The sequence below is a fragment of the Phyllosticta capitalensis genome (genome assembly GCF_038381095.1).
Source record: "Phyllosticta capitalensis strain CBS 128856 chromosome Unknown BKA78scaffold_2, whole genome shotgun sequence".
In the NCBI taxonomy this organism is placed as follows: domain Eukaryota; kingdom Fungi; phylum Ascomycota; class Dothideomycetes; order Botryosphaeriales; family Phyllostictaceae; genus Phyllosticta; species Phyllosticta capitalensis.
Genome location: NW_027117440.1, coordinates 3,283,024 through 3,307,391, shown reverse-complemented (window position 1 = coordinate 3,307,391; position 24,368 = coordinate 3,283,024). Strand labels below are relative to the sequence as shown.

The 24,368-nt window shown below is 56.3% G+C and overlaps 9 protein-coding genes across 9 annotated transcripts; 7 read left to right on the top strand and 2 right to left on the bottom strand.

The window, feature by feature from the left end:
• Positions 1-386: 386 nt before the first annotated feature.
• On the top strand, positions 387-2,236 carry BKA78DRAFT_350417 (uncharacterized protein; the record flags this gene model as incomplete). The annotated part of the gene is made up of 4 exons (XM_066890987.1): positions 387-1,088; positions 1,148-1,724; positions 1,782-2,122; positions 2,174-2,236. The coding sequence occupies 4 exons, from the start codon at positions 387-389 to the stop codon at positions 2,234-2,236; spliced, it is 1,683 nt and encodes a 560-aa protein (XP_066748457.1).
• A 676-nt stretch (positions 2,237-2,912) lies between these two features.
• On the top strand, positions 2,913-4,928 carry BKA78DRAFT_330162 (leukotriene A-4 hydrolase; the record flags this gene model as incomplete). The annotated part of the gene is made up of 3 exons (XM_066889738.1): positions 2,913-2,989; positions 3,072-4,263; positions 4,311-4,928. 3 exons carry the CDS (start codon positions 2,913-2,915, stop codon positions 4,926-4,928), a joined length of 1,887 nt encoding a protein of 628 aa, XP_066748456.1.
• A 318-nt stretch (positions 4,929-5,246) lies between these two features.
• On the top strand, positions 5,247-7,609 carry BKA78DRAFT_307423 (uncharacterized protein). Its single transcript, XM_066887863.1, has one exon. The coding sequence runs from the start codon at positions 5,359-5,361 to the stop codon at positions 7,345-7,347; it is 1,989 nt and encodes a 662-aa protein (XP_066748455.1). The 5' UTR covers positions 5,247-5,358; the 3' UTR covers positions 7,348-7,609.
• Positions 7,610-13,979: 6,370 nt separating this feature from the next.
• Positions 13,980-14,903, top strand: BKA78DRAFT_89076 (uncharacterized protein). The gene has a single exon (XM_066893919.1). The coding sequence runs from the start codon at positions 14,151-14,153 to the stop codon at positions 14,772-14,774; it is 624 nt and encodes a 207-aa protein (XP_066748454.1). The 5' UTR covers positions 13,980-14,150; the 3' UTR covers positions 14,775-14,903.
• A 621-nt stretch (positions 14,904-15,524) lies between these two features.
• BKA78DRAFT_89074 (uncharacterized protein) lies at positions 15,525-16,048 on the top strand. The gene has a single exon (XM_066893918.1). The coding sequence runs from the start codon at positions 15,643-15,645 to the stop codon at positions 15,907-15,909; it is 267 nt and encodes an 88-aa protein (XP_066748453.1). The 5' UTR covers positions 15,525-15,642; the 3' UTR covers positions 15,910-16,048.
• A 2,669-nt stretch (positions 16,049-18,717) lies between these two features.
• On the bottom strand, positions 18,718-19,986 carry BKA78DRAFT_247117 (DNA-binding protein creA; the record flags this gene model as incomplete). Its single annotated transcript, XM_066884280.1, has 1 exon — positions 18,718-19,986. The coding sequence occupies one exon, from the start codon at positions 19,984-19,986 to the stop codon at positions 18,718-18,720; it is 1,269 nt and encodes a 422-aa protein (XP_066748452.1).
• Positions 19,987-20,072: 86 nt separating this feature from the next.
• BKA78DRAFT_307414 (uncharacterized protein) lies at positions 20,073-20,386 on the bottom strand. The gene has a single exon (XM_066887862.1). The coding sequence runs from the start codon at positions 20,378-20,380 to the stop codon at positions 20,141-20,143; it is 240 nt and encodes a 79-aa protein (XP_066748451.1). The 5' UTR covers positions 20,381-20,386; the 3' UTR covers positions 20,073-20,140.
• Positions 20,387-21,090: 704 nt separating this feature from the next.
• BKA78DRAFT_89032 (uncharacterized protein) lies at positions 21,091-22,186 on the top strand. Its single transcript, XM_066893917.1, has one exon. It carries the CDS (start codon positions 21,362-21,364, stop codon positions 21,995-21,997), a length of 636 nt encoding a protein of 211 aa, XP_066748450.1. The 5' UTR covers positions 21,091-21,361; the 3' UTR covers positions 21,998-22,186.
• A 367-nt stretch (positions 22,187-22,553) lies between these two features.
• Positions 22,554-23,339, top strand: BKA78DRAFT_307409 (uncharacterized protein). The gene has a single exon (XM_066887860.1). The coding sequence runs from the start codon at positions 22,737-22,739 to the stop codon at positions 23,268-23,270; it is 534 nt and encodes a 177-aa protein (XP_066748449.1). The 5' UTR covers positions 22,554-22,736; the 3' UTR covers positions 23,271-23,339.
• Positions 23,340-24,368: the final 1,029 nt, after the last annotated feature.

Sequence of the window (24,368 nt, the reverse complement as noted above, 5' to 3'; positions counted from 1 at the left end):
GAAAAGGCCGCCCGGCGTCAGACCCTGAGCGCCCTCCGGATTTCTTTTGGTCGTCCCAAGCTCTCGGACAGACGCACCCGATCCCCACATTATTGATTGCAGATCTTATCGCATGGGCTTCCCGCGGCTTCGTCACCTGCTTCTCTAAGTGAGCCTCTCTTCCGCCTTCGTGGCTACACCCCCGCGACGGTTTGAGACTCCAACAGTCTTGTTGTGCCAAAAAATCATTGTCTAACGCGTCGACGCCAGATTTGCGCCATCCTCCACCGCCTCCCCGTTTGCGCCGCCACCGCACCCACGGAAAGCGTTCGAAAAGCATCCACACTACATAGACCAACTCTGGACGCACAATCCATTCGTTCATCTACTGGGGAACGATCGACATCATGGTGACCAAGCCCGAGATGGCGCGTCCGTCTGGAGACGAGGGCACTTCGCCAAGTGTTGAGGGTAGGCCAACTTCAGTCAAACAAGGCGACACGCCCGCAGGAAATAGCGACAACGAAGGCTCCGAGCGCCCCGTGCGAGAGAAACTGAAAAACACCACCATCACCGCACCTCCAGCACAAACTACCGACGCCGATCAGCCCATGACAGAACCCCAGGCACCGACCAAGGACGCTCAATCCGAGTCGCCAAATGATTCCGACGGAGAGCGCAGAGGCCGCAACCGCAGGAAGAGAAGCTTCGATGACATTGGTGAGGAAAATAAGGACTTAAAGGTCGACAAGCCAAGCCGGAAACGCTCACGCGACTCGAACGTTGTTGACAAGCCCGGAATTCAGCGCAGGAAGACGTCTGGCGAAAAGGACGAGGCCACGGCGGAATCAAATGGAGCCGACAAGAAGTCCAGAACCCCAAGTTCGTCTGGAAACTCGGACAGGAAGCCTCTCATGAGCCCCAAGGGAAAGCGTAATCGTGAGGAATTCGAGGACGAGGATTCCAAGGTTTCCGTCATTCCTCCGGAAGAGGAGATCAAGGCCAAGGTTACGAAAGATGAGCAGCCTAAGCTGAAGAAGCACCGTGAGAGCAACAGTCCTGAAGCCGAGCCTTCAAAGGAGTCTGAGCCTCAGAAGACCGATACCAAGGTATGTAGTCTTGGGCTGGTCCGTTCTAGACATTGCAAAGTTGATGCTGACATGTGCAGATCCCCAAAACGAGTGGCTTCTCCAATACTTCCACTACGTCTCCCTTTGCCGCGCTGGCCGCAAGCAAGTCTTCATCGTCTTCTCCGCAGCCACAGACCTCGGATAGTGCCTTCAAGGCGTCTGGATTCGGTGCCTTGGCCACCTCTTCTACATCAGGATTTGGTGCCCTCGGATCTACTGCCAAGCCCACTGCCAGCGTGTTTGGTGGTGTTGCCTCGCCCGCCAAACCCTCTATTACTGGACTGTCAGGTGGCGCAACGTCTTCCTTTGGTGGCGTGTCTTCTGACGGCAAATCATCTTTTGGTTCTACCGCTCCTCCTGCTTCAGCATTCGGTGCGCTCGGTGGTGGACCAAAGCTGAGCGGCTTCGGTGGAGGCAGTGGACCAAAGTTGACCAGCTTTGGCGGTGGCAACGGTTCCAAGATTGTTGGTCTGAGTGAGAAACCCAAGGCTTTTGGCGCCCCTGGTGAGGGAGATGACGACGCCGGCTCAGAGGATGAAGGCTCTGGAGACAAGGACAAGGCTCTCAACGTTGCCGAGGAAGAGCCCAAGGACGAAAGGTTTTTCGAGCAAGACGGTAAGTCGTCACGACAAGCGAACGACCGCGGAACAGCAATCTCACACCCACATCAAGTCGAAACCGGAGAGGAGAACGAGGAGACCGTCTTCAACTGCCGCGCCAAGCTTTACAATTTTGTCACCGTGACCGACGACAAAAAGGAGTGGAAGGAGCGCGGAACTGGAAACTTGAAGCTCAACGTCTGGAAGCTTTCCCGAGCCGACCAGGAGGCAAAGGTCCCCAAGAAGGCCCGCTTCGTCATGCGTGCGGATGGATCCCATCGTGTTGTGCTCAACTCCCCGATCCAGAAAGAACTCAAGTTTGGCGGCGTCCCCAATGGCACCAAGCCTACCAATGGCTACGTCTTCTTCATGGGCACCATGGAGGGAAATGGCATCGAGCTTCTCCAGTTGAAGGTACCACTCCCATTCTCAGATTATGTTTACAAAATGCTGACAATCTCGCAGATGAAGCAGGCCAACGCCGAAGCCTTGTGGGACCACGTCAGCGAACTTCAGCAGGAGATGTGAACATCATTACTGCAGCTTGCTTCTTGGCTTCATCTTGGACAAAAAGTGCTTTTGCGACAGGCAACGCGAATCGTTGGTTTCCAAGCACCGTAGACGCCTTTTGCATGGGCCGAAGCATTGTTCAGGGACACCGCCTTTGAGAGGAATAGAACTTGGTGTCGCCCCGTGGTTGATGCAGATGATGAAGACGGTGGATGTAAATAGTAATTCAAACTCTTGGTCGAAACTGCGGAACTTCGTGACCTTATCATTTGTGAATCATCATTTGAGCCAGCCATTTCGTCTTCTTGCAACGAATGGTGGTCATTGGCCCCCACGTGAGGAGCACTCCACCGACCAATCAGAACGCGACGGCCGGCACCGTCCACCTCCACTCACGACTGGAGGTGCAACGACCGACGAGCCACTTCGAAGCACCTCTAGGCTTCTTCCTCTTCGCTAACTAGATCCCCTTGCGTTTCCAGCTTCCTCATCTGGATCAGGCGAGGTCGGTGCTCCTCTGTCAATGAACCGACTTCGCACCTCCATCCTTCCTCGTCTCCGCTTCCTCAAGCCGTCATCACGACCATCTAGTCCTGCCACTATCCAACAGCCGCAAAGCACTTCTGCGTCTCTCAAGTCCTTTTCGTCGTCTTCTTCGAATAGCTTGCAGAATACGCAGAGGACTGCGGCCGCGATGGCTTCTGGAAGCAAGGAAAGCAGCGCGGTGGGGAAGGCGAAGAGGGATCCGAACACGCTGTCAAACTACAACCAGTAAGTTTCTTAAACACAACTTTCCTTCCTTTCATTTCCAGTCTTCAGTTTGAAGAGATGAAGCAAGCGCTGATTGGAGTAGCTTCATCACCACACATACTATTGCGAATCTGGAGATTGATTTCACCAAGAAGCAGCTGTTTGGCAATGTGGTTCTGCATCTGAAGAGTCTGACGAATGGAGAGTCGCAAGAGATTGTCTTGGATTCCAGCTTCGTTGACGTGCAAGACGTCAAAGTTGATGGCCAAAAGGCCAAGTGGAATCTCGCAGCCCGCTCCGAGCCATTTGGTAGTCCTCTGTCTATCAAGCTCAACAAGGGTGTCGAGAAGAACAAGCAGGTCGAAGTCGACATTGCTCTCAGCACGACCGACAAATGCACTGCTTTGCAGTGGATGACTCCGGAGCAAACGTCGAACAAAAAGCACCCCTACATGTTCTCCCAGTGCCAGGCCATCCACGCCAGGTCCATCTTCCCGTGCCAGGACACTCCAGACGTCAAGTCGACGGTAGACTTCAACATTCGCTCTCCTCTCCCTGTTCTTGCTAGCGGATTGCCCACGGGTAGTTCGGACTTCCAGCACGCCGACAAGGAGTCGCCAGCCACGCTCTTGTACACCTTCAAGCAGCAAATCCCCATCCCCAGCTATCTCTTCGCAGTCGCCGCAGGAGATCTTGCCAGCGCCTCCATCGGCCCTCGCAGCACCGTCTGGACCGGCCCTGAAGAGCTCGGCGGATGCAAGTGGGAGCTGGAAAATGACATGGAAAAGTTTCTCGTGGCCGCTGAGAAGATTGTCTACGAGTACGCCTGGACGACCTACAACGTCCTTGTTTTGCCAGGCTCCTTCCCCTACGGTGGCATGGAGAACCCCATCTACACGTTCGCTACTCCCACCATTATTAGCGGTGACAAGCAAAACATCGACGTCATTGCACACGAGCTGGCGCACAGCTGGAGTGGCAACCTCGTGAGCAACGCCTCGTGGGAACACTTTTGGTTGAATGAAGGATGGACGGTCTACCTCGAGCGTCGAATCCAGGCTGCTATCCATGGAGAGCCGTACCGCGACTTTTCTGCCATCATTGGCTGGAAGGCGTTGCAGGACTCTGTCGAGCGTATGGGCACCGAGCACGAGTTCACGAAACTGGTTGTTGGTCTTGAAGGCAAGGATCCTGATGACGCTTTCTCCTCGGTTCCGTACGAGAAGGGCTTCGTCTTCCTTTACTACCTCGAGAAGCTTGTGGGCAAGGAGAAATGGGACCAGTTCGTGCCTCACGTAAGTTCCATTAGCCCCCACGAAGCATTTGACACTAACCCCTACAGTACTTCAAAACCTTCAAATTCAAGTCGCTTGACTCTTACGAATTCAAGTCCACGCTCCTCGCCTTCTTCTCCTCAGACGCCGAAGCCAGCAAGAAGCTCGCCGGTCTCGACTGGGACAAGTGGTTCTACGCACCCGGCTATCCGCCCAAGCCGGACTTTGACGACTCCCTAGTCCGCGTCTGCTACGATCTGGCAGACCGCTGGCACGCGCTCGCCACCGGCTCCAGCCCCGACTTCACGCCCAGCGCCGACGACATTGCCCCCTGGACCGGCAACCAGTGCGTCGTGTTCCTCGAGAAGATGCAGACGTGGGAGAAGCCGCTGCCCGCCAACCTGGTCGACCTCATGGGCGAAAAGTACAACTTTGCCCGCAGCCAGAACGTCGAGCTTGTCAGCCGCTTCTTCGTCATTGGCCTCAAGGCCCGCGCGAAGAGCGTGTACCAACCCACTTCGGAGCTGCTGGGACGCGTGGGTCGCATGAAGTTTGTCAGGCCTCTGTACAGGGGCTTGAATGAGGCGGATAGGGAGTTGGCGGTTAAGACTTTTGAGGAGCACAAGGACTTTTACCACCCGATTTGTAGGGCCATGGTCGAGAAGGACTTGTTTGGTGAGAAGTAGGAAGGGTAAAGTTCTCTAGGTAGTGGGAGCGCGGTAGGAAAAAGCATATTATAATACAGCATTGGAATCTCATGGATGAAGCGTTCTCGGAGAATCTGGGTTGATTTACCGATATTCGGGCCTCCACAATTGCAGGGTATTCTGACTGAATCATCGCGTTACTTGAAGGCCCATACACGTCAAAATTGGATGTCTCGATGGTTGTCTTTTCTGATCTAGGTAAGCCACGTGACTGGTGGACGATTGGCGAATCGTTGCCAAGCTCTCGTCGCGTCAACCAACACAACATCCCAACCCTGTCAAAGTCAACCGCATTCAGCACCATCGACATTTCGCGCAACCACCTCCTCACCTGCCAATCGACCAGCCATCAAATTGTCGCATTCCATTGCAATTAAATCCAAGCAACGCGCTTGCGACAGTCGCAAAAATGCCACCTAAACGCACCCGCGCAACACAATCCCGCAACACGCGCGCCACCACCGCATCAGACGCGACTTCAATATCTGGCAAGCGCTCTGGCGTCTCCACGCGCGATCAGAATTTCCACGACGACAGCACCAACAATGGCGATGCGCGACGCGTCCAAGCTCCCGCACGCAACGGCAGAGGCGCGCGCACAGGGCGCGGCCAGAGGGAAGAACCAGAGGAGGACTACATGATGACGGGCGCGCTGCCGGCGGACTCCTCAGACGAGGCACCAGCACCAGCACAAAAGACTCCGGGACCGGCGAGGCCGAGAGGGCGGCTTGGGAGGAAAGTCGTTCGCAATGATGCACAGTCGCAGGCGCTGGAGGCATTGAAGCGACGAATGGAAGAGGAACAAGGAAAGAAGACAGGCAATGATGCGACTGCGCCAATCAGCGCCGCCGCTGCTCTTGCGGAAAGGAAGAAGAGGCGGACAAGTGGCGCGTCAGCGGACGGATCGGTTGCTGTCGAGTCTCCAGCTCCCAGATCTGTTCACCGAGCAGAAGAGTCATCACCAGCAGTCGCGCCAGTCTCTCCTCCGCGTGGCAGGCAACGCCAGGTGATGCCATCGTCGGCAGTCAAGGCCCAAGGTACGCCGATGGCCGAGAACTCTGTGCTCGCGCTCTCCAAGTTCAAGCGCCGGCCACGCCAGCCCAGCATCCTGCGAATGGTTGGGGCAACAAGCGATGTCGAGAATAATGACAATGACAACGATGACACGGAGGACTTGACGCTCAACTACAGCCTGGGAGACTTTGAGCCGGACCACGAGTCGACGCCGCTGCATCTGCGAAAGGGTCGCAAGAGCATGGGAGGCGAGAGCGAGGCGAGGACGAGCAGCTCGAGAAAACGCAAGTTTCAAGAGCTGGCGTTTGAGCAGAATGAAGAGTCGGAGATTCAGGTGCCGGCGTCCTCTCCGCCGGTGCTGCCGCAAAACCATATGGTGGTGCGAGAACCAAGCTCGGAACATTTGTACAGCGATGCTAGCGATTTGCCGCAGCATGTGCCTGATACCCAGGACCCACTGCCCGGTGAGGAGGAGGATCCTCTGCCAGAGGACGCGGGCGAGCCTGTTGGACACGATACTCCAAATATCTACAGCGAAACCCAAGCACCGCCCAGATCTTCCAGCTCTTCTCCTCCTCTGGACGAGCTTGACGATCAACCAGAAGCTACACCAGAGGCCCCAAAAAATCGTCGCTCTCGCCGCCAACCACAGCCCATCAAAGCCACACAAGACGAGCCAGACTCATCACCAGCCTCCGACAGCAACGACGACACCGAAACCCCCGCCCGCACGCACAAACGCTCAACAAGAAGCAAAAGCAAAGCTCCCGCCTCCAAACCAAATGCCAAATCCAAACCCCCCAAGAAACAACGCCCTATCACCACCTCCGCTCTCGCATCCCTCCTCCCCCGGCGCCGCAGACCCCAGCGCCAGCGCGGCAATGCCGCCGACCCCTTCGACATTCCGAGCTCCACGTCCGGCGACGACAACGACGACGCCGCCAGCCGCAACATCGAAGCGCAAGAGTTGAGCTCGGATGAAGACGAGCTCGCGCACGACCCGCCTCCGCGGCAGCGCGGCAAATCCAAGTCCGCTACCGCAACGACAAAGAGCAAGCGGCCGGCCGACTCGACTCGGCGGAAAGGCAAAGCGGCGGGCGGAGGCGACGCAGCGACGGCGACGAAGAAGCGCGGCGCCGGTGGTCGCCCGAGCAAGACGTACGGGCGTGCGCGCGTGTCGTCGGACAAGGAGAACCAGAATGCAGACGGCGAGGACGTGGATGCGGAGGGGCGCAACACTGATGGCGAGGAAGGAGAAGGCGGCAGTGTCAAGGAGGATCTCGCCAAGGTTGCGCAGAAGTTTGCCGAGATTGACAAGTGGGAGATGGAGTTTGAGAGCGTGAGTGCCGAGGCGGGGGCTGGTGCTAGTAGCCCGTGGAGGTAGTAGGGCTGCTGCTTCAAGTGTGTGATGGTTGAGTGGATCGGAGTTGTTTGGGTAGGGTAGGATATGGTGGTGTGTTTGGCTCTGGGTTCCGGGCGCCGGCGGTGCTCCCTTTGTGTCGGTTTCTATGTCATGACTGATCGGATCTTCTTTCTCCCTAGAGATGGCTCTCTCTGCCTTGCTATTGATGTCATTCCCTGCTCCTGAATCTTCGCCTTTGCACGTGTGGTTGTCCAGTCTCCCAGCTGCAAACAAGAGTGGCAGCGCACAACACATTGGAAATAAATTATCCAGTATACGCAAGATTTACACTGGCAATAACAGGAAGGTCGCCGTGTTGACTTTTGGCTATTAAAGCACAAGTCGTGACGCCCTTTGCTCTTGCAACAGTGCAGCAGCTTGGCATGGACCTCTCGATTTTCTTCGGAGCCCGATGATATTCGCTTGAGAATCGAAAACACGCAACCCTCCATATTTTCCAGCTTTTCTTTGATCACTTGCTTACTTGGGTAGCTTCCAGCGCTAGCCACTTGTGCTCTTACGCACTACATCTACTGATGGGCACGAGGTTTCACCCTCTCTCTCTTCTTGGGAATACCTACTCTCCCTCCCCTTCCAACGTCATGTGTCCGTGTGGTACAGTAACATAGCTTTTCCTTCCACTTTGGGCAAGCGAAACATACGCATGCAACCGCTCGTCTCGCGTCGACTGCCATTACAGCCTCCACCCCTAACTCAGCGGCGCGCGTCTTTTCCAGCAGACGTGGCGCAATTGCGTGCGCCAGTTGCTGACTGTCCTGCACCTTCTTCCCCCCAACAAAAGAAAATCACCATGGACCGCAACAAAAAGGGCGGCAAAAGCGAGCTTCGCCCAAAGATTGTAATCTTTGTATTTCCTGAAATCGGCTGTGCTTTCACGGCAGCTGAGTAGTGAAAGTCCCAACTGGTTTGGAGGTTGGTGATGTTTACTGCCTTTGGGTTAAGGTGCGGACATTTATTTGAGGACCACAGCTGTCATTTTGCGATTTTGGGGTTGTGTGGCTTTTGCCGAGCGAGGAAGTGGAGTGGCTTTTTTTTTTTTTTTTTTTTGGGGGTGTGGACGGTGGATGAGGTAGGAGGGAGGGAGGTGCGAGGTAGTTAGGTAGGTGGCTGTGGGCAGGCAGGCAGGCAGGCACTGTGGTCAGTGACTGGTCAGTCATCAGTCGCCTTGCACATACCTAGGTGTCAGCGCAACCTCGTCACCAGAGACGCAGACGTAGACTCCTCCGTCGTTGTCTCTTAACACAATTGCTCAAGCCAGGTGTAAAGTCCAGGACATCAACCGACCACCCGAAGAGCTTCTTCGTGATCATGAAGGCATTCCGCGAGGCCATCCCGGCAGCGGGAATAGCCTCGCATAGGTCTAACAAAAATCCGCAAGTACGTACAATGGCAATAATTTGGTCATTTGTTCCGAACGAGACATGTGTGTGCGACCCTAGCTGGTTTAAGCTTGCTGGGACGCTGGTCTCTCACAGCACACACGAGACTGGAAAAGAGACAATTCGCCAGTCTTTGCGTTCGTTGGACTGTGGAGGCAGGCTGCTAGGGGGGGTTTTGACTGGTGTGCATTTAGGTAGAGATTTGGGGTCGTAGGCTTCGGAGGCTGGTTGGAATTTTTTTTTTTTTTTAAATAGTGCCGTGGTTTTGCTGTCTTTGGGACCGTTCACGCCGCCTTCTTTTCTGCTCTTCTTCGCCAGCCTCCTCTTCTCCCTTTCGCCCTTTGGTTGACAGTACCTAGCTTCGTCGATTCTGCTATTTCCTCCCGCTACCGCTGAGCTTGTGACGAGAAAGTGAATGCCAGTCCAGTGTCCAAGTGCGAAAGAGTCGTAGGGGAAGAATGAGAAGCCCGCGGGATGGAGAAGGAGAGAGAGAGAGAGAGAGAGAGAGAGATATGTGAGATAGAGTAGACGGGTCAAGGAAGGGAAGGGAAGGGAAGGGAACAAAAGAAAAGAAAATAGAGGAAAAGGAGGGACCAAGAGGAATAGAAGACGGCGTTGACGCAGCATCTCATGACGAGGAGAGAAGAGCCCCCGCCCATCTATATACAGGACAGGACCACCGCAAAAACGAAGGAAAAAGCGGGACTGAACCGAGTGAGAGTGAGTCCGAGGGGTCGATGCACAGAGGAGGTCGGTAGGTGTAAGGTGAGGTAAGGACTCAGGTGAGATAGATGGCTACTTAGTTGTGCTGCTGAACATGCTAGGCCAGGAAGATGGATGGGGGTTATGATTGTGCAGGAAGAGAGTGACGGGACAAATCAATGACGAGTCTTGAACTCTAGTCGTGTGTCTCCCCAGTGTTGACTTTCGCCATCAATTAATCCGTCGAGGTCAAGCTGGATGGAGATGGGCGTTTAGAAGAGTGCTTCTTTGACTTGCTTCGCACGACAAAGATGCACTCTGGCTGCACGCGTTGCTCAAGGGCTATTTTGTGGGCTTGCTCAGCGTAGGTAGGTAGCATATACCCAGTGAAAGTTGTCCAACGACGATGATGCGCTCTGAAAAATGCAACGGCGACGGCACCCGCACCGCCACAGCAACGACCACAGATACACTGACTGCTGCGTCGCACACTTCCTGCCCGTCCACCCCCGAACCACTCTACTCACCACCCGGCCCGAACAAACAAAAACCCAGCCAGTTCCCCCTTAAACCTCCCGCCTAAGTAGGTGCAGTAAACACTCATCTCCCTACCGCACGTAAAGCAGATAGCAGACACCTAGGTAAAAGACCTCGGTACCTTCTCCAAGTCGTACTGGGAAGTACCCCTGTCAGCGCGGCCGGGGAAGCGGGCCAGACGGCGCGACGCGCTGCAAGACACGGGACCTAAAAGTAGGTCGGTCGACATCGACGGTGTTGGTAGATACTGGGCAGCGAGCAGCAGAATGATGGCAAAGCAAATCCGTAGCAAGCATGGGAAGAGCGGAATTCACAGATAAGGGGGTAAGCGTTGCAACGCACCAACGTGCTCTGAGATGCGGTGTATCGCGCTCATCGGCTCTGCAAGCCAAGCAGACAGCCTCAGCCAGCCAGACAGCCAGAACATGGCGGGTAGAGAAGTTGAGAAAAGGGGGTCGGGATCAGGGGTCAAACGCATTGCCCCCGCGGGATACCTTTGCTCGGTCGGTACGTACGTGGGGGAAAAGACTCGAGGGATGTGGGGGTGGTCGGGGGGGGCTATCGGAAATGGGGAATGGGGAACTAGCTGGTAGAGCTGGAGGCGGGAGCGGAAGCGGGGGCGGGGGCGGGGTATGTCTTTTTCCCTACTTTGAATTTTTTGTTGTTGTGCTTTGGGAACGGATAGCGAAAGAGCAAGGAGAAAAAGGCAGGAAGAGAGACATTGTGGTGTGATTGACGCGCTCGATTGCGCTCGATCATTGGTGAGCGGAAGAAGGAAAGCAGTTCGGATGTAGCAACTTGGCAGGATGGATGGAGCAAATCCGATGTGATACAGTTTTGGGCGTTCGGTGTACCGGAAGCGGCAGTTGGGCGTAGTACTGACACCAGAGTACCTCGTCCCAACCGTCCCATCGCGTCTGTCTCTGCGTCGATGTCGTGTGTCATGAACATCGGCTTTCGACCTGAAACACAACAAGACGATAAAGACTGTTTACTTGCGTCTCTTCACATGCTGTTGGCGCATTCCAGTCGCCGACGGATGAAGTGCTCGCATCATTGATCGCGACATCGGTGCTCTTCTCACATTATTTGCTTTGCTGCACGTCGCATGTACCGAATACCGATAACGATGCGAAATAGGTACGCAGCGCCCTCGTACCCAGCTGCTCCGTCCAGTCGCAGCAAAGCGAGCGACGTTTCGGCCCAGGGCTACGGTCGTCAATGCAATCAGATAACCCAAACGCTTCGGAACTGCCTGAAGGGGCAGGAGGGCTGGCGGACGGGTCGACGAATCGAGCAATTCTAACTATTGTCTCGTCTTGAAGGTCGCATGGTAGGAGTCGGAGACATGCAGGCCTTCTTCTCGCTTCTTGCTGATTGACATGAGTTGGATGCCACCACTGGCCGCGAGACGAGGCACTAAGCAAGCCGCCGCCAGTGACGATGGTGTCGTCCCGCGAGGCATGCTTGAATCTTATCTGCAGCCTAGGCAGCCACGCCAGCCTCACCAGTCAGCCCCTGGGATGCTGTGGAGGCCATTTGCGGACAAGTGTTCTTCTGTCGTACTCGCACAGTAGCTATCCCAGAGGACCAGTATCAATCCTGTGGTGGCTGGCTGGGCCCGGCAGTTGAGAGAGGACGAGCGGACGGACAAAAGGATGAATCAGAGGCTGGCTGGCTGCTTGTTTGCTGGCTGGAACCTTATTCCCTTGCCTGTCGGGGCCCTGGATGACTGGGCGAGGTTGCATTGTTTCCATTTTCCCTTGTTGGGGAGGTCAAGCATCTTTTTTTGCGTTTGGCGCCATCTTCACATGCGACGGTTGGGCTTGGGAAGGGAGGAGAGCAAGGTGCATGGAAAATAGCGTCCTTCACATGCTCGACGCTTTGGACGCACGCGTTCGTCCCGTTCGCCCTGAAGGATCGGTGTCAGGAGAGCGACGGCGCGGCGGGTAGGGCAGAGGGCTGGGGCAGCAAAAGCGTTTTTTTTCTCGTACGTGTCGGCATCGGCGACCAAGCAACAATGGCAGGCGGCGGGCAAGCTAGCCAGCTAGTCTAGTGTGGAGTAGAGTAAGAGTGATGATAACGCAGGTACCGGTATCGCCCGATGGCAGCCAGAAAAGAGGACGAGAGGAATGGCGCCGGTAATCTTGGGGAATCACCACTGACTCGATTCCTTATCACACACATCCGGATGGACGTACAGTAGTGGTTTCTTGGTGTTGTTGCGACGCTGTCGGCTCGGCGCAGGGGAAGCCGCTAGTGGAATGTGGGGCCCCACAATCAACAATCCAAGTGGACGCGCCTTGCATCTGATTGACGTAGGCTAGAAAACACTTCAGTAACACACCAAGAGGACAAGCCGCCATGTCTGCGCGTCGACTATTGCTGAGGCTGGCTGCATCTCGCGACAGCAGGTGCCGACGCTCGTCGCCGCTGGGCCGGGTCATGGCGGGATGGGGTTTCTTTTCGAATCAAGGTTCGCGGGAGGCGCATCCCCTCGTCGATCCGACGTTATGCTGTCGTGAATCTGCGAGGGATGGTCGCGCGGGCTTGCATGAGACCGATCGAAAGCATGTTACTAACTGAACTGATGCGCCATGCCATCTGCCGCCGCCGGTGAAGCGGGTACCGCAAGTAGGTGGTCGCAGGCGTGGCCGGCAAAAGCAATTGGATGTCTTGCCAAATGTTCGATTCCATCACGCAATGCCTGATTGCCGCTAATCAGACGCCGGAACTGGGTTTGCATTGTTGTGGCAGCAGCCCGCCAGCATTGCACTGCCCGCTTGCGTGTCTCCCTGGCCGCCGCCGATGATGATGTCGGCTTCTGAATTGCTTTTGCGAGTCCAAGAGTCTGGCCTAGCGTCGCGGAACTTTCCCTTGCAAAAAGGGCCTACTTTGCCTGACGTCGTCGTGCTGGCTGGCCGCAGGCGCATTAGTCGTTGGCGGCGCTGGATCCTTGAACACAAGCCAGTGACGCAAACCTATGATGCAGTTTGCTGGCCCTTGCTCGCAATTACGTCTGCGCAAAGTGGCAGAACCATCACTGACGAACCGCGACGAGTTGCGCGAGTCGAAGGCGACGGGTCTGGGTCGAGTCAGTGGTGGAGAGCAACCACGTACGAAGGCAGAGCGAGAAGTAAACAAAGAACGGAGACAGTGCTTGCATCTGATCTGGCATGTGAAAGCCACGAGCGTGTCGAGACTTGAGGAGGCTTGGGTTTCCCCAGAATCCGGCGGGCGTCGACCTAGCGGGAGCCGGCGGACGACAAGACTTCCCCAGAGTCAAAGAGAAAAAAGAGAAGGGAACGCGGTTGCGCCACAAACGGATTTTTGAGTGGGATTTTGATGCCCGCGGGATCCTCCCCACTTCAGGCTAAATGCGACAGCTTTCCGCCGCCCTCTGCTGCGCCACAGCTGTCAGGGCCAGAGGCAGCGGAAGAGGTGGAGCAAAGGGCAGCGAGAGAGCGGACGAGGGACGTGGGGAAATTTTTCCAAAAATTCACCCCGGGCTTCGATCGTGGTGGAAGCTTCCATGCGGTGATCCGGATTCAAGATTCCAGATTGAGCGTTTGAGCTGCCCGGTGCGGGAGCTGGCCGGCATGTACATGTATCGAAATATTGTTGATGCCTGGGCTCTGCGACTTGTTCCTACTTGCTTGCTGCGGCTGCGTCAGACGGGGGGCACACGTCAGAGACGACAAAGGGGGCGCTGAGCGTCACTGTCAGCTATTTGGAGGTGATTCGCAGCGGGCCATCGGAAATGCCAGGGGCGAAGGAGCTGACGCAGCGATAAGGGGAGGCTGAGATGGTGGACAGTGAGATGATGGATGTGTGTGGTGGGAAGAAGGCCGCCCCTGCCCGTCATCTGTGGGGGTTGCCTGAGCACTGATTGTGTAGACTAGGTGTTGAAAGAGTGAGGCTGGTGTGGAGTAGTGGGCTCCGTGCTGGATCAAGGGGCACAACCGGACAGGTCGCAACACGATCATTCGACCCTCTCTCCACGACCTGACCAGACGGAACTCGCATTTCGGCAATCCCGCGTGGATACACACAGCACAGGAAGCACAGAAGCTGGGGGCTGCACTCGACTGCAACTCTGGAGCCGGAAACCGGGGCTCCACACCATCAGATTCGTATCGTATCCAGATGAACAAAAAGTTTTTCCGGCGGAAATGGTCGAATCGAGGTTGTTGGTGTGCAGTGGTGGAATCCAGTCCCCGAGCTTTCTCCAGGCGGAGACCCCGACTTTTTTGCATGACGCCATGGCCCACTCCATATGCTCTCCGCGTTTTCGGTTTCCCTTCCAGCAGTCCCTTCTCCACAGGGGCAAATTCATGTACATCATCCAACTCCCTTTCTCCAGTCCGGCTCCACGACGAGAATCAACAACGCCACCATGCCAGCATCAACTGTGGCTTGGCAACGTTCTCGTTGTTGGTTGGCGGCCAACGTCCCGATTACCAGCCCGTTATTCCTCGTCACGACGACACCACCATCTTGCTCCATCGTCATGCGGACGGAAATATACATGACCGCACCACAACTCCCTTATCGGATTTCGCATCTGCCGCCCACCGACAGACACAGCTCCTCGACGCCCCGTGCACCGTCTGCACAGCACCTGATGGATTGTCCATGCGCTGGGTCGGGGTGCGTTGCGAGTGTGGGGAACGACAGCACCCCAGTCAGCTGCTCTCCCCATGGAGTAGGTTTAGTGCTCATCTTATGCTCATCACAAAGGGCCACCGTAGTTGTGTGTTGTACTGTTGACCATCATGACCGTGATGAGAGAACCCAAGAAAAGGCAGGCAGCACGCAACAAGGCACCCCGCAACCTTCATTCGCCGTCTACGCGACATGTTGACCTGGCTGGCGGCTCGTCTCCGCGTTCAGGCGCTCCGCTGCCCCCTGATCCACCTACGTCAATCCGCCTTTTTCTCTGCCTGCTGCTCGCCTCCAGCACCAGCACTGCACGGATTTGCTGTTGCTAGGCGCCGAGGATATTCCAATCCCTAACAAATGCATTCGGATGTATAGTGATCAGTGTGATGTGCGTGCGTTGGGTGCGCGCGCCAACAAGGTGTCCAGTCCAGCCTCGCCCAGACAAACGTCGCCGTCCATCACTGGTGGCTCTCCAGCCATGTACTCCACCACCTCGACACGACGACACGCGCCGACCCGCCATGCCGCTGCCTGCCTAATCACCTGGTGTTGCATGATTGACGAGAAGGAAAGAGGGAGAAGAATAGGCGAGAACGAAGAAAAAAATTTCTTTCAAAGATCGTCGTTGAGAATCCGCCACGGCGCTTCTGCAGTCTGCTTCAGCTTCAGCCTCTTGTTGCTCTGCCTCCCCTCCGCATCCAATGCATTTTCTTCTCCAGTCTCCACATTCACACACCTGATCCAATAGTCCAGACCAGCAAATGCAGCGGCAACAGTAGCGCCGTGAGGCGCGAGACGCGCAGATCGTCGTTGCAGCGTCTCCGCTTCCCCTCCTCCCCCTGGCGGCGGTGGCCCTCACACCTCATTTCGCGTTTCTCGTCTCGTCACCAATCGAATTGTCCTTCTTCGTATGCCCTGCTCTCGTCCGAACGAGCGGTGAAAATCCGACTCCGCACCGCCAACAACAGGCTGGCAGATGGCGTTGTTGTTGTTGTTGTTGTTGTTGTTGTTGTTGTTGTTGTTGTTGTTGTTGTTGTTGGTTGCCCATGTTGGGCGGCGGAGGACGGAGTGCATAGCATCCGCCGCCGCTGCTGCGCTCATCATCACCAACACAACGCAGCGCCGATTACGGCGGCCAGGGAAAGCACCTAGGAGCGATGGTGTGCGCTGCCTCGTTTGTGACAAGTCTGCAGCATTACTGCCCACAAACTTTCTTCTGCGCGAGATCGGTAGATGCCCATAGATAGGCACCGCAGACCTACTCTCAGATGTAGATGAGCATGTATCGTGACCTGACCATCACTCCACCACCACCACCAGCAGCTCCTCTCCACAACGGCGGCGGCGGCACCTCCACGGCAGTGAGCGGGCTACGGCAGCGGGAGTAGCAAAAGTCTTTCGTGTTACTCTCGCATGCACGCGCCAATCTTGTGCCTTCTGTAGGTAGCCTCAGAGCCTGTAGGTATCCCTTGCGCCGCCGCAGTCCCAAGGCGCACGCATGAGCAACAAGACTTTTGCTGCCTACCTACCGGCCGCTTCCCCACATATAGATGCAAACTGCCGCCGCAAAAAGAAAGAATGTGGAGATGGGGTAGAGAGGACACCAAGGAGACCCAAGGCGCTGGCGACTGATGGGCTCAGTGACGTCGGTATTAGACCAGAGCATCGAAGAAAGAGTAGGGCAGGAGTCAGGCGTAGACAAGCAGAGAAAAGAAAAGAAGAGCCAGCCCAGCTTCTTGTCAGCCTTGGGGAGTGTTGTTGGTGTTGGCAGAGATAAGGGCGTAGGGGGTAGGTAGGTAATGTACTCTTTGCGGATATAAGATACCTGTGTACAGTAGTCAACAACACCACCAACAAAGCTATATCTGGCTGGCTATCAAGATCTGTACAGATACGCGCGTATGGATGTGATGGTTTTCTGCCCTTGCCTGCGACCATGGTTGCGTTCCCGAGCCTCTGCTCTCTCTCTCTCTCGGTCAGATCCGAAGCCAGGCTGTTGTCTACAAAAAAGTCGTCAAGTCATCGACAGGCATATGACTTCTTGTTTTCGCTGTGTTCAATCTGTACATGTGTAGATGTTGTAGACAAAGATGGCGCAGTCCCATGCCACAATGCCCGAAAAGCGCGCGCGCGCGCACTCGCGCAGCCCCCACACCTCTCCAATTACTTCTCCACACACTCATCTTACTTTCCCTTAATCCCACCAGCAAGCAGGTGCTCCACTCCATCTCATCTCATCTGCTGGAGTCCAGACCACCACCAGCCTCGCCCATGACAAAAAAAAAAAAAAAAAAAAAATTTCTTGCGCGAAACATGTGCATACCATGATAGGTACGCGCTCACTCACCAATTTCGAGGGGTGGTGGGTTGGCTTTTGCTCGCTTATTATGATTGTTTGATGAGAGGCGCTCGCAAGAGGGAGGATGGAACCTCCGCGTGCACTCGCACTACGCAACCATTGGCTCGCGTCCATCGCCTGCCCGTCTATTAAATGCCTTATCTGTCAGCCTCCAACAAAAGGCTCCCTCCGCGGCTTCTCCTCCTCCATGGAGACGGAGGCGGAGGCGGAGGTTATGCGGAGCTTGCGGAGGTAAGCGCACAGTTTCCACAGAGTTGGACCATAGAGAGAGAGAGAGAGTGTGTGTGTGTGGGTTGGAGAAGTGCCGTCTGCCGGACGCTACCTCAACAGTGAGCAACAAGGGGGCATGCAGGAGACTTTTTGACTAGCTGACTAGCGAGCAGAGGTGTGGGCGTGGGCGTGGAGACTTTTTGGAGCTGCGTGGGTTGCTTGGTTGGTTGGCCGCGAATTGCCGGTGCGTTCCGCGACGGGGGCGTTGGACTTGGGCGGGCGGGTCCGGGGAGGGCCGATGTCGCCATGCATTCGACACAACACAATCGCTTGCACGATATCTCGAGCAACTGCCAAATTGAGTGTAGGATGCGGGTGGCTTTGTCACCATGGCGCTCTGTCTCGAATCAAGTAGACGGCAAGCAGTACATAAGTGTTTCAAAGTTTGGGAGTGTTTATTTCGCCAGGCCGTGCCAGGCCGGTACAGCTCAGTTGAATCGAAGTCCATAACGCCGTCCATCCGTCTATGGAAAAGAAGAACCATCTGTAAAACACCGTCATTTCATCTTTTGTAATCCAACGCAAAAAGCAGACTCTCGGAATACCCAACACCGGCGTACTCGGGGAGGAAGAGAAGAACGCGAAGAGTAGACAACGTCTCGTTGGTGTACTGCTCAGGGCAACGAGGTACAACGGGAAGGGAGGAAGAGAGAAAAATGGGAAGGGGTATGTCGATTCGCCTGCTTGTACTGATCGCTCGCTCGTTTGGTTGCTTGCTTGCGTAGCTCAACGACGTCTTGATGGAAGAAAAAGAGAGGCAGGCAAAAAGGTCAAACATCGGCTGTTGAATAACAATCGAAAAACCGTCCAAAGTCTATAGTACTAGCGATAGCGTAGCAATTCAGAACAAAAGCACAAAAAAAGAAATAGTGTCGAGGGATGGAAGAAGAACAGTTTCTGCCCAAACACACAAGACCCAAAGTACTCCATCCTAGTCTCTAATTTTGCCCCGTTTCGTGTACTCTCAAGAGTGTCCCATTCGGTAGTGAACAAAGCGTCGGCCCTTTTTGGCTGGAGTGAAGAGTGTGTTGAAGAAAAAGGTGGTGGAACCTGCCCCCCGTTGGAAGATTGGATCGTGAAAACCCGCGCGGTCCAAGCATTACAGAAAAGGGGAGAGCGACCAACGACGAGATCGAGAACCCCAAACGAAACACCTGTTTGGTTCCAAGGGTAGAAGAAATGATGATGGCGGTGCCATCCTGGAGAGAAGGAAAGTGGAGCACATCCAGCTTTTGTTGGCATTACTTGTTCCAGAGAAAAACAGCCCATTTGCCCCGTCTATAGTTTGTTGGTAGCCCAAAGTGGAGAACAAGTTCGCTCATGACGCAGTCCCGAGAGAGAAAAAACACCGTGTCGTACACATGAACCCGAAACGCCCACCATCATGCAATTGGTTTGTCGAGTTGACGATCAAACCGAGATTTAGAAACGCTCGTGGAGGTCATTGCCGGCCACCGAGGCGTTGGCCGACGAGTTGCCGGAGGAGAAGCCACTGCCAACGTTGAGGAGGTCCTGGACCGCGACCTTGGGAGCCGGCGGCACTGGAAGTTTTCTTTGTGCGCCGTCCTGTCTCGAAATGATGTCGCCTATCCGCAGACCGGTGGGCTGCTGCGGGACGTAGGGCGTCTCCCCGTTGGCCGAAGGCTCCATCGGGGCCAACGCCGGGACATGCTGAAGGGACAGGTGGCGGATGTGAGGAAGCTGCACATCACTCAGGCCGTGAGGACGAAGACGCGGCGAATGTGCGGGCGTGGCGAGGGGAGTGTGGTCCGGCGTCGGCGAGTACGAGTCGTGAGAAAAGGTGGGCGAAGGCGGCGCGGTCGAGAGGGGAGATCCTGGTCTCGACTTCTTTGTCATGCGGTGTGCGTACGGGTCGTCGTCCTCGTGCGAGTGCGACCGCGACATGGGCTGCGACGAGTAGGCGTAGGCAGCCAGACCGTGGACACCAGGCAATCGACCGTTGGGGCCAAAGTGTTGGTGCGAGGGCATGTGGTGCCTCGGGGGGAACTGAGGCTGCTGCTGCTGCTGCTGCTGCTGCTCAATCTGCGAGGCAGCGGTGGCCAGGATGCCCATGGAGGTGTTGGGGGTCGGGCGGTGGTAGGCTCCAATGTTGCTCAGGGCATTGTAGGTCGAGTAGGAGTGGGGAGGAGAGACGTTTGGCGAGGCGAGGTTTGAGCTGGGAGCAGAGCGAGAGCCAATAGGTTTTGATGGTGGGGGCATCATGTGGGTAATTTGACCGCACTCGAGCACGCCAGCGCTGGCGACGGCCTGTGCAGCGGCGACGGCGGCAGCATTTTGTTTGTTTCCTCTCCTGGAGTTGGGGTTGTTGTGTATCCTCGAGTGGCGGGTGAGCTCGTCGGAGCGCGAAAAGCGTTTGGTGCAGCCGGGAAACTGGCAGGCGTGGGGTTTTTCGCCCGTGTGAGTGCGAATGTGTCTCGTTTGGTGTTCGAGACGGTGGAAGGCCTTGTCGCACAGGGGACACTTGTAAGGGCGAGGCAGGTCGGACCTGTGGTCGTCCTGGTGAGGTTGTGCGTTTTGCAGCATGGAGCCCATGAGACCGACGGGACGGACTGGTGAAGCGGCGGCCATGGGAGTCGAAGGCGCGGAGGAGGGGGAGTTGGAAGTTGTCGAGGAGTCAGCCTGGGGATTGAGTAGATTTTTGAAATCCACGGCGGAAGTTGACTGTTGCATTTGGTTTGGGGGAAGTGGTGATGTTGGGCAGGTGTGGCGAGCGAAAGCCGGAGAAGGAAGGGGGAGGGTGGGCGAAAATCTTATAGCGAGAGGCTTCGGGGTGACGCAGACGCTTGGAAACGTGGGGAACGAGGAGCCGGGAGCCAGACGAGGATCAGCCGGAAGCACTGAGAGACGGCGCCAAGCCCGAAGGAGACGTCGGGACGATTTTTTCTGCGCCAAGGGTAAAAGAGTACAGACGCCTGATAAGACTGGGGGCGACACGGAACTTTGACGGACTGCCCGCACCGCCATTCCCCACAGCCACACTCGTCCGAGGGCACTCAACACCATGCCCAGTCTCGACGTTGACAAATGCCAGGAGAGTCTGGGCTGCTGGCAAACAAACCACCATTATTTCAACACCACATCACACGGCACCCTCATGACGAACCCCGTATCACAACACCCCAATCTGTCATCCCCAATCTATCCCCTCTGTCCCCCAATATCTCCCCCAATCCGAGTCCCCACATCTGGGGTAGCAGCCAAATACGAACCCCCAAATATACATCACTCACATCTCATCTCACATCACCCATGGGCTGAGCAATACTGGCCTACGGTGCTGCACTACAACACCAAACCACCCGCTGACCTGTACCTGTCAAATGTCGGTGAGCCCAACACTTCTTCATCGCTGTCCAACTTCTCCTCGTTTGCCGACGACCATGCTCAAAAGAAGACGATGGAATTTTGATCGACCGTCCCTGCGTATCACGTCCATGCAGACCCGGAGCTGGCGCAATACATGGCGCAGACGGCTTCGGCCTCGAAAAAGCCATGAATCCCATCTCACCAGCACAATCCAGGCGTGGGGGCACTGTTAGCTGGCAGACCTTGCATCGCGACGAAGAAAAAGGAGAAAGATAAAGACAGGGCCCCCGTCATCCGTTACACAGGCTTCATTGCCGTCTCCTTTTAATCCCCAGTCGTCGTCGCACAGGCAAAGGAGAGACGGCCACCTCTCGATCCGGCGCATTATTATTATTGTCGCAACTTGCTGCGAGTGTTATCTCCACAGTGCCAGTGCCGCATTCGCTCGTGCTGCCCCCGCTTTAATCTTCTGACGGCTCCTCCCAGACACTTAGGTTGAGCACTGCGATTCTGTCGGGGAGGCCGAGGTCCGCAGTGTCGCCGGGCCAGCTGACGATGACAACGAGGAAGCGTCTCAACACCACAAGGTCTGTCAAATTGTCCACGTTAGGCATGTCTGGCTGCAAGGGGCACACCGCACCGGGCAGCCGTTGAGCGACCGACGGAGAGCAGGGCCATCGAGGTACAAGTCAGAAGGAAAGGCGCCGGCCGGCCCGGACAGCGCCATACCCATCGTACCATGCCGGAGCGACCAACCTCTAGCGACCATAGCCCCGTTGCAGCTGTTGGTTGTCTCGCCCACAGTCCACAGTCATCAGTCCCAACGGCCGAATTGAGCCCTGGCCGAGCCATGTCCGAAACAATTTTTTTCCTTCTCATCATCTCATCCTTTTTTTTGTGCCGGCATTTGCCCCGACCAGTCGACGTGCGCCGGCCTTCGTTGCGTTGCCCTCGGATTTGGCATTTTGCGGGCCTCCACCCTCCCTCCCTCCCTCCTCCACTCTGTTCGCACCACAATCTGCCTCGCTCTCCGCCTCACACCCGCACCGCACCGCCGCCGACCGGCCGCGGCCGAAATGGCAAACAACTGAAAAAAATGAGGCGGACGCCTGCATATGCAGAAAAATCTTTTCCGTCGGCCGAAGACGCATCTGCTGCGCCGCTTCGCTCTTCACTTTCCCCTTCCATTTCCACGACCACCAGCCTTGGCAAGATCTGCCGCGACTGGCTTTTGGTGGAGAAGATGATCTGGGGAAAAGCCGTGGCTGATCTTGGCGCAGCGCCGGCATGCGCATTCCCATGTGTGGGTGGTGGTTTGCAATTTTGCCATGTTGACGAGCCAGAAGGAGAGAAAGGGCCCGTCACACCACCGTGACGTGAGCGAGCCCATTACACATCAAAAGTCCTCTCCAGGCCTGAAAGTGAAACCCCAAACTCACTGCATGGCTGGCTGGCTGGCTGCGGGGAGAGAGACATCAGTCGATGAGACCATGGAACCTACCTTCCCCGCAAAGTCGCATGTCCAACGCCAGAGATGGTTGCACGCCCATGACCCTTTTCGTCGACTGGAAGCCAAGACACGTCAGCCCTCGCCCATCGATGGCCAAAGACCCGGACGCTCTTCCATCTCAGGGCTAGCAGAAAAAGGCTCGGCCCGGCCGCCCGCCTGCATGGCTTGCAGCTCTCCTACAGTATACGGTGCCCTCTCCCTTGGGAGGCACACCCTCCTCAACATATCGCCATCACCACCTCCTTTTCCATCGACGCCGTGGCTTGCCCGCTTTCTCCAGTCCAACGGAGCCGACAAGCCACTGTGCCCGCCTACCGTCTTGGCCTGCGCGAGCGTCGCTGCCCAGGCTCGTCAGCGTCGTTTCAGCGCTTCTTGCTCCAAAACACGGGCTCCAACCAGGCAATATGCTCCAGCAAGCCGGCCATGCACTCCATGCCCATGCCCATGCCATCCGTGCTCTTCTTCCCTGCGGCTTCTGCTACTGCCGGGACTGCCGCTACACCTGCTCTCTTTTTTCGTTCTTCTCCTCTTTTTGTCTCTCTCCCCCGCAGTTTCTCCTCCCCTCTTCTCGCGACGTGATACATGCGCACACCCTGCCTGATCGATGCGTCTGGCTGCCTGTCCTTGCAACTTGCAACGGACGGACAGAGACTGCCCGCCGTCTCCGCCACTAATGCACTTTCTAGATATATCCTGCTCCGCGCCCGACAGACCAACTTTCCGCATTGATGCCATGGAGCCATGCCGCCTACTCAGGTCCGTCACGTCAGGCCCTCCGTCCGGCGAGCAGAGCACCACCTCCCTCGAGCAGCGCAGAGCAGAGAAAAGCCCTAGCCGCTCGTACATATACTTGGCATGCACCGGTGCTACTGCATCACTTGGTCACATCACTCGGCATAAACAGAGGCTGCTGGTTGCGCCAACAGAAACAGCCAGCCCAAGAAATGTCAAAACGCTTACGTACCTCGCCCTGACCCTTCAACCTCCACCTCAACCTCCACATGCAACCAGCAGCGAGTTGCAGCAAGCAGGAGCAAGCCCCGCGCCCTTTGCATCGTCTCCGGGGCGGTTCCAGAATCCCTGCGCCAACGCCCTCTGGTCCCCAGCTACACCACCCCACGGGCACTTGCTTCCATGACCCTTCGAGAAACGACGTCCTTTCTCGCGTTGCTTGTTTTTTTTTTTTTTTTTTCTTTTTTTTCTCTTTGGCGTTTTGGATTTTGCCGGATACCTACCAGATATCCACCAATCGTGCTACCTTCCCTCTCTTCCCTTCCCTCCCTTCTCTCGCCCTTGCACTCTGCTTCCTTCCTGCTTCTGCCGCTTCTACCGCTTCTACATCCCGCAGCCAGCCAGCTAGCTAGCTGGACATGCCGCCTCTTGAACCCGGCTGCTGCTATGGCTGCTGAGTCCTGAGTGCTGACGTCCGTCGCGTGCCCTACCCGCACGTCCCTGCCCTGCCCAGCTATTTGGACTTGCGACGTCTCGTTTCGTCTCACACGGCTTGGTGCTCTCTCCTGCCGCCGGACCCGCAGTGGACGCCGGGCGGGCGGGTTGACGGCAGCGACGGCCTCCGCTTTCCATTCTCTCCGCATCCGCTCCGACAAGGCAGCGAGTGGTGCTGTGGCGATGACGACATATACACAGCACAGCCACAAGTTGGCGAGCAAACGGGCCGCCTCATCGCCGCTGCGCTGGCGCTTTGTGGGGAGCAGGACAGGCAGAGGGAGAGTGAAGCAGCAGGTAGTCCTACCCTCTGTTGCTAGTACTGATGACGGCATTGAGACTGGCATTGCCACTTGATGAATCCAGGCGGGAGCTGTCATGGCATTATTCGCCGTGACGCCACGCTATTGTATGCCTTGCCCTCGACGTACAGTACGTACTCCAGCGCTTGCCCCCCTCCCCCTTCCTTTCCCCCTCCCCCACAGTCCCGAGCCTGGCACCGCTCCTGCGCATGCGTCCACACGCACATGGTGTGGCTCTCTCCGACTTGCCACGCGAAAAACTCGATTGTCCTGTGCCATCGCAGCCAGCAGCCATCAATCTTGTTGATGGTGGTGGAGCCACCGCGTAGGTTGGTCGCGTGCCCACAAGCAGGTAGGTATTACATCTACCCACCGCTGGCACTTCGGGCAAGAGAAGGCGTGAGCACCTTTTTCCCTCTCTCCCCCTTTCCCTTCTTCCCCTTCAGCTGTCTCTCCCCGTCAACTGCCCATTGGTGAGCCAGCACTAG

Excerpts from the sequence above, each read along its gene's own strand:
- BKA78DRAFT_307423 (XM_066887863.1), top strand. The coding sequence starts at position 5,359 with ATGCCACCTAAACGCACCCGCGCAACACAATCCCGCAACACGCGCGCC.
- BKA78DRAFT_89076 (XM_066893919.1), top strand. The coding sequence starts at position 14,151 with ATGAACAAAAAGTTTTTCCGGCGGAAATGGTCGAATCGAGGTTGTTGG.
- BKA78DRAFT_89074 (XM_066893918.1), top strand. The coding sequence starts at position 15,643 with ATGGCGTTGTTGTTGTTGTTGTTGTTGTTGTTGTTGTTGTTGTTGTTG.
- BKA78DRAFT_307414 (XM_066887862.1), bottom strand. The coding sequence starts at position 20,380 with ATGGTGGTTTGTTTGCCAGCAGCCCAGACTCTCCTGGCATTTGTCAAC.
- BKA78DRAFT_89032 (XM_066893917.1), top strand. The coding sequence starts at position 21,362 with ATGCCGGAGCGACCAACCTCTAGCGACCATAGCCCCGTTGCAGCTGTT.
- BKA78DRAFT_307409 (XM_066887860.1), top strand. The coding sequence starts at position 22,737 with ATGCGTCTGGCTGCCTGTCCTTGCAACTTGCAACGGACGGACAGAGAC.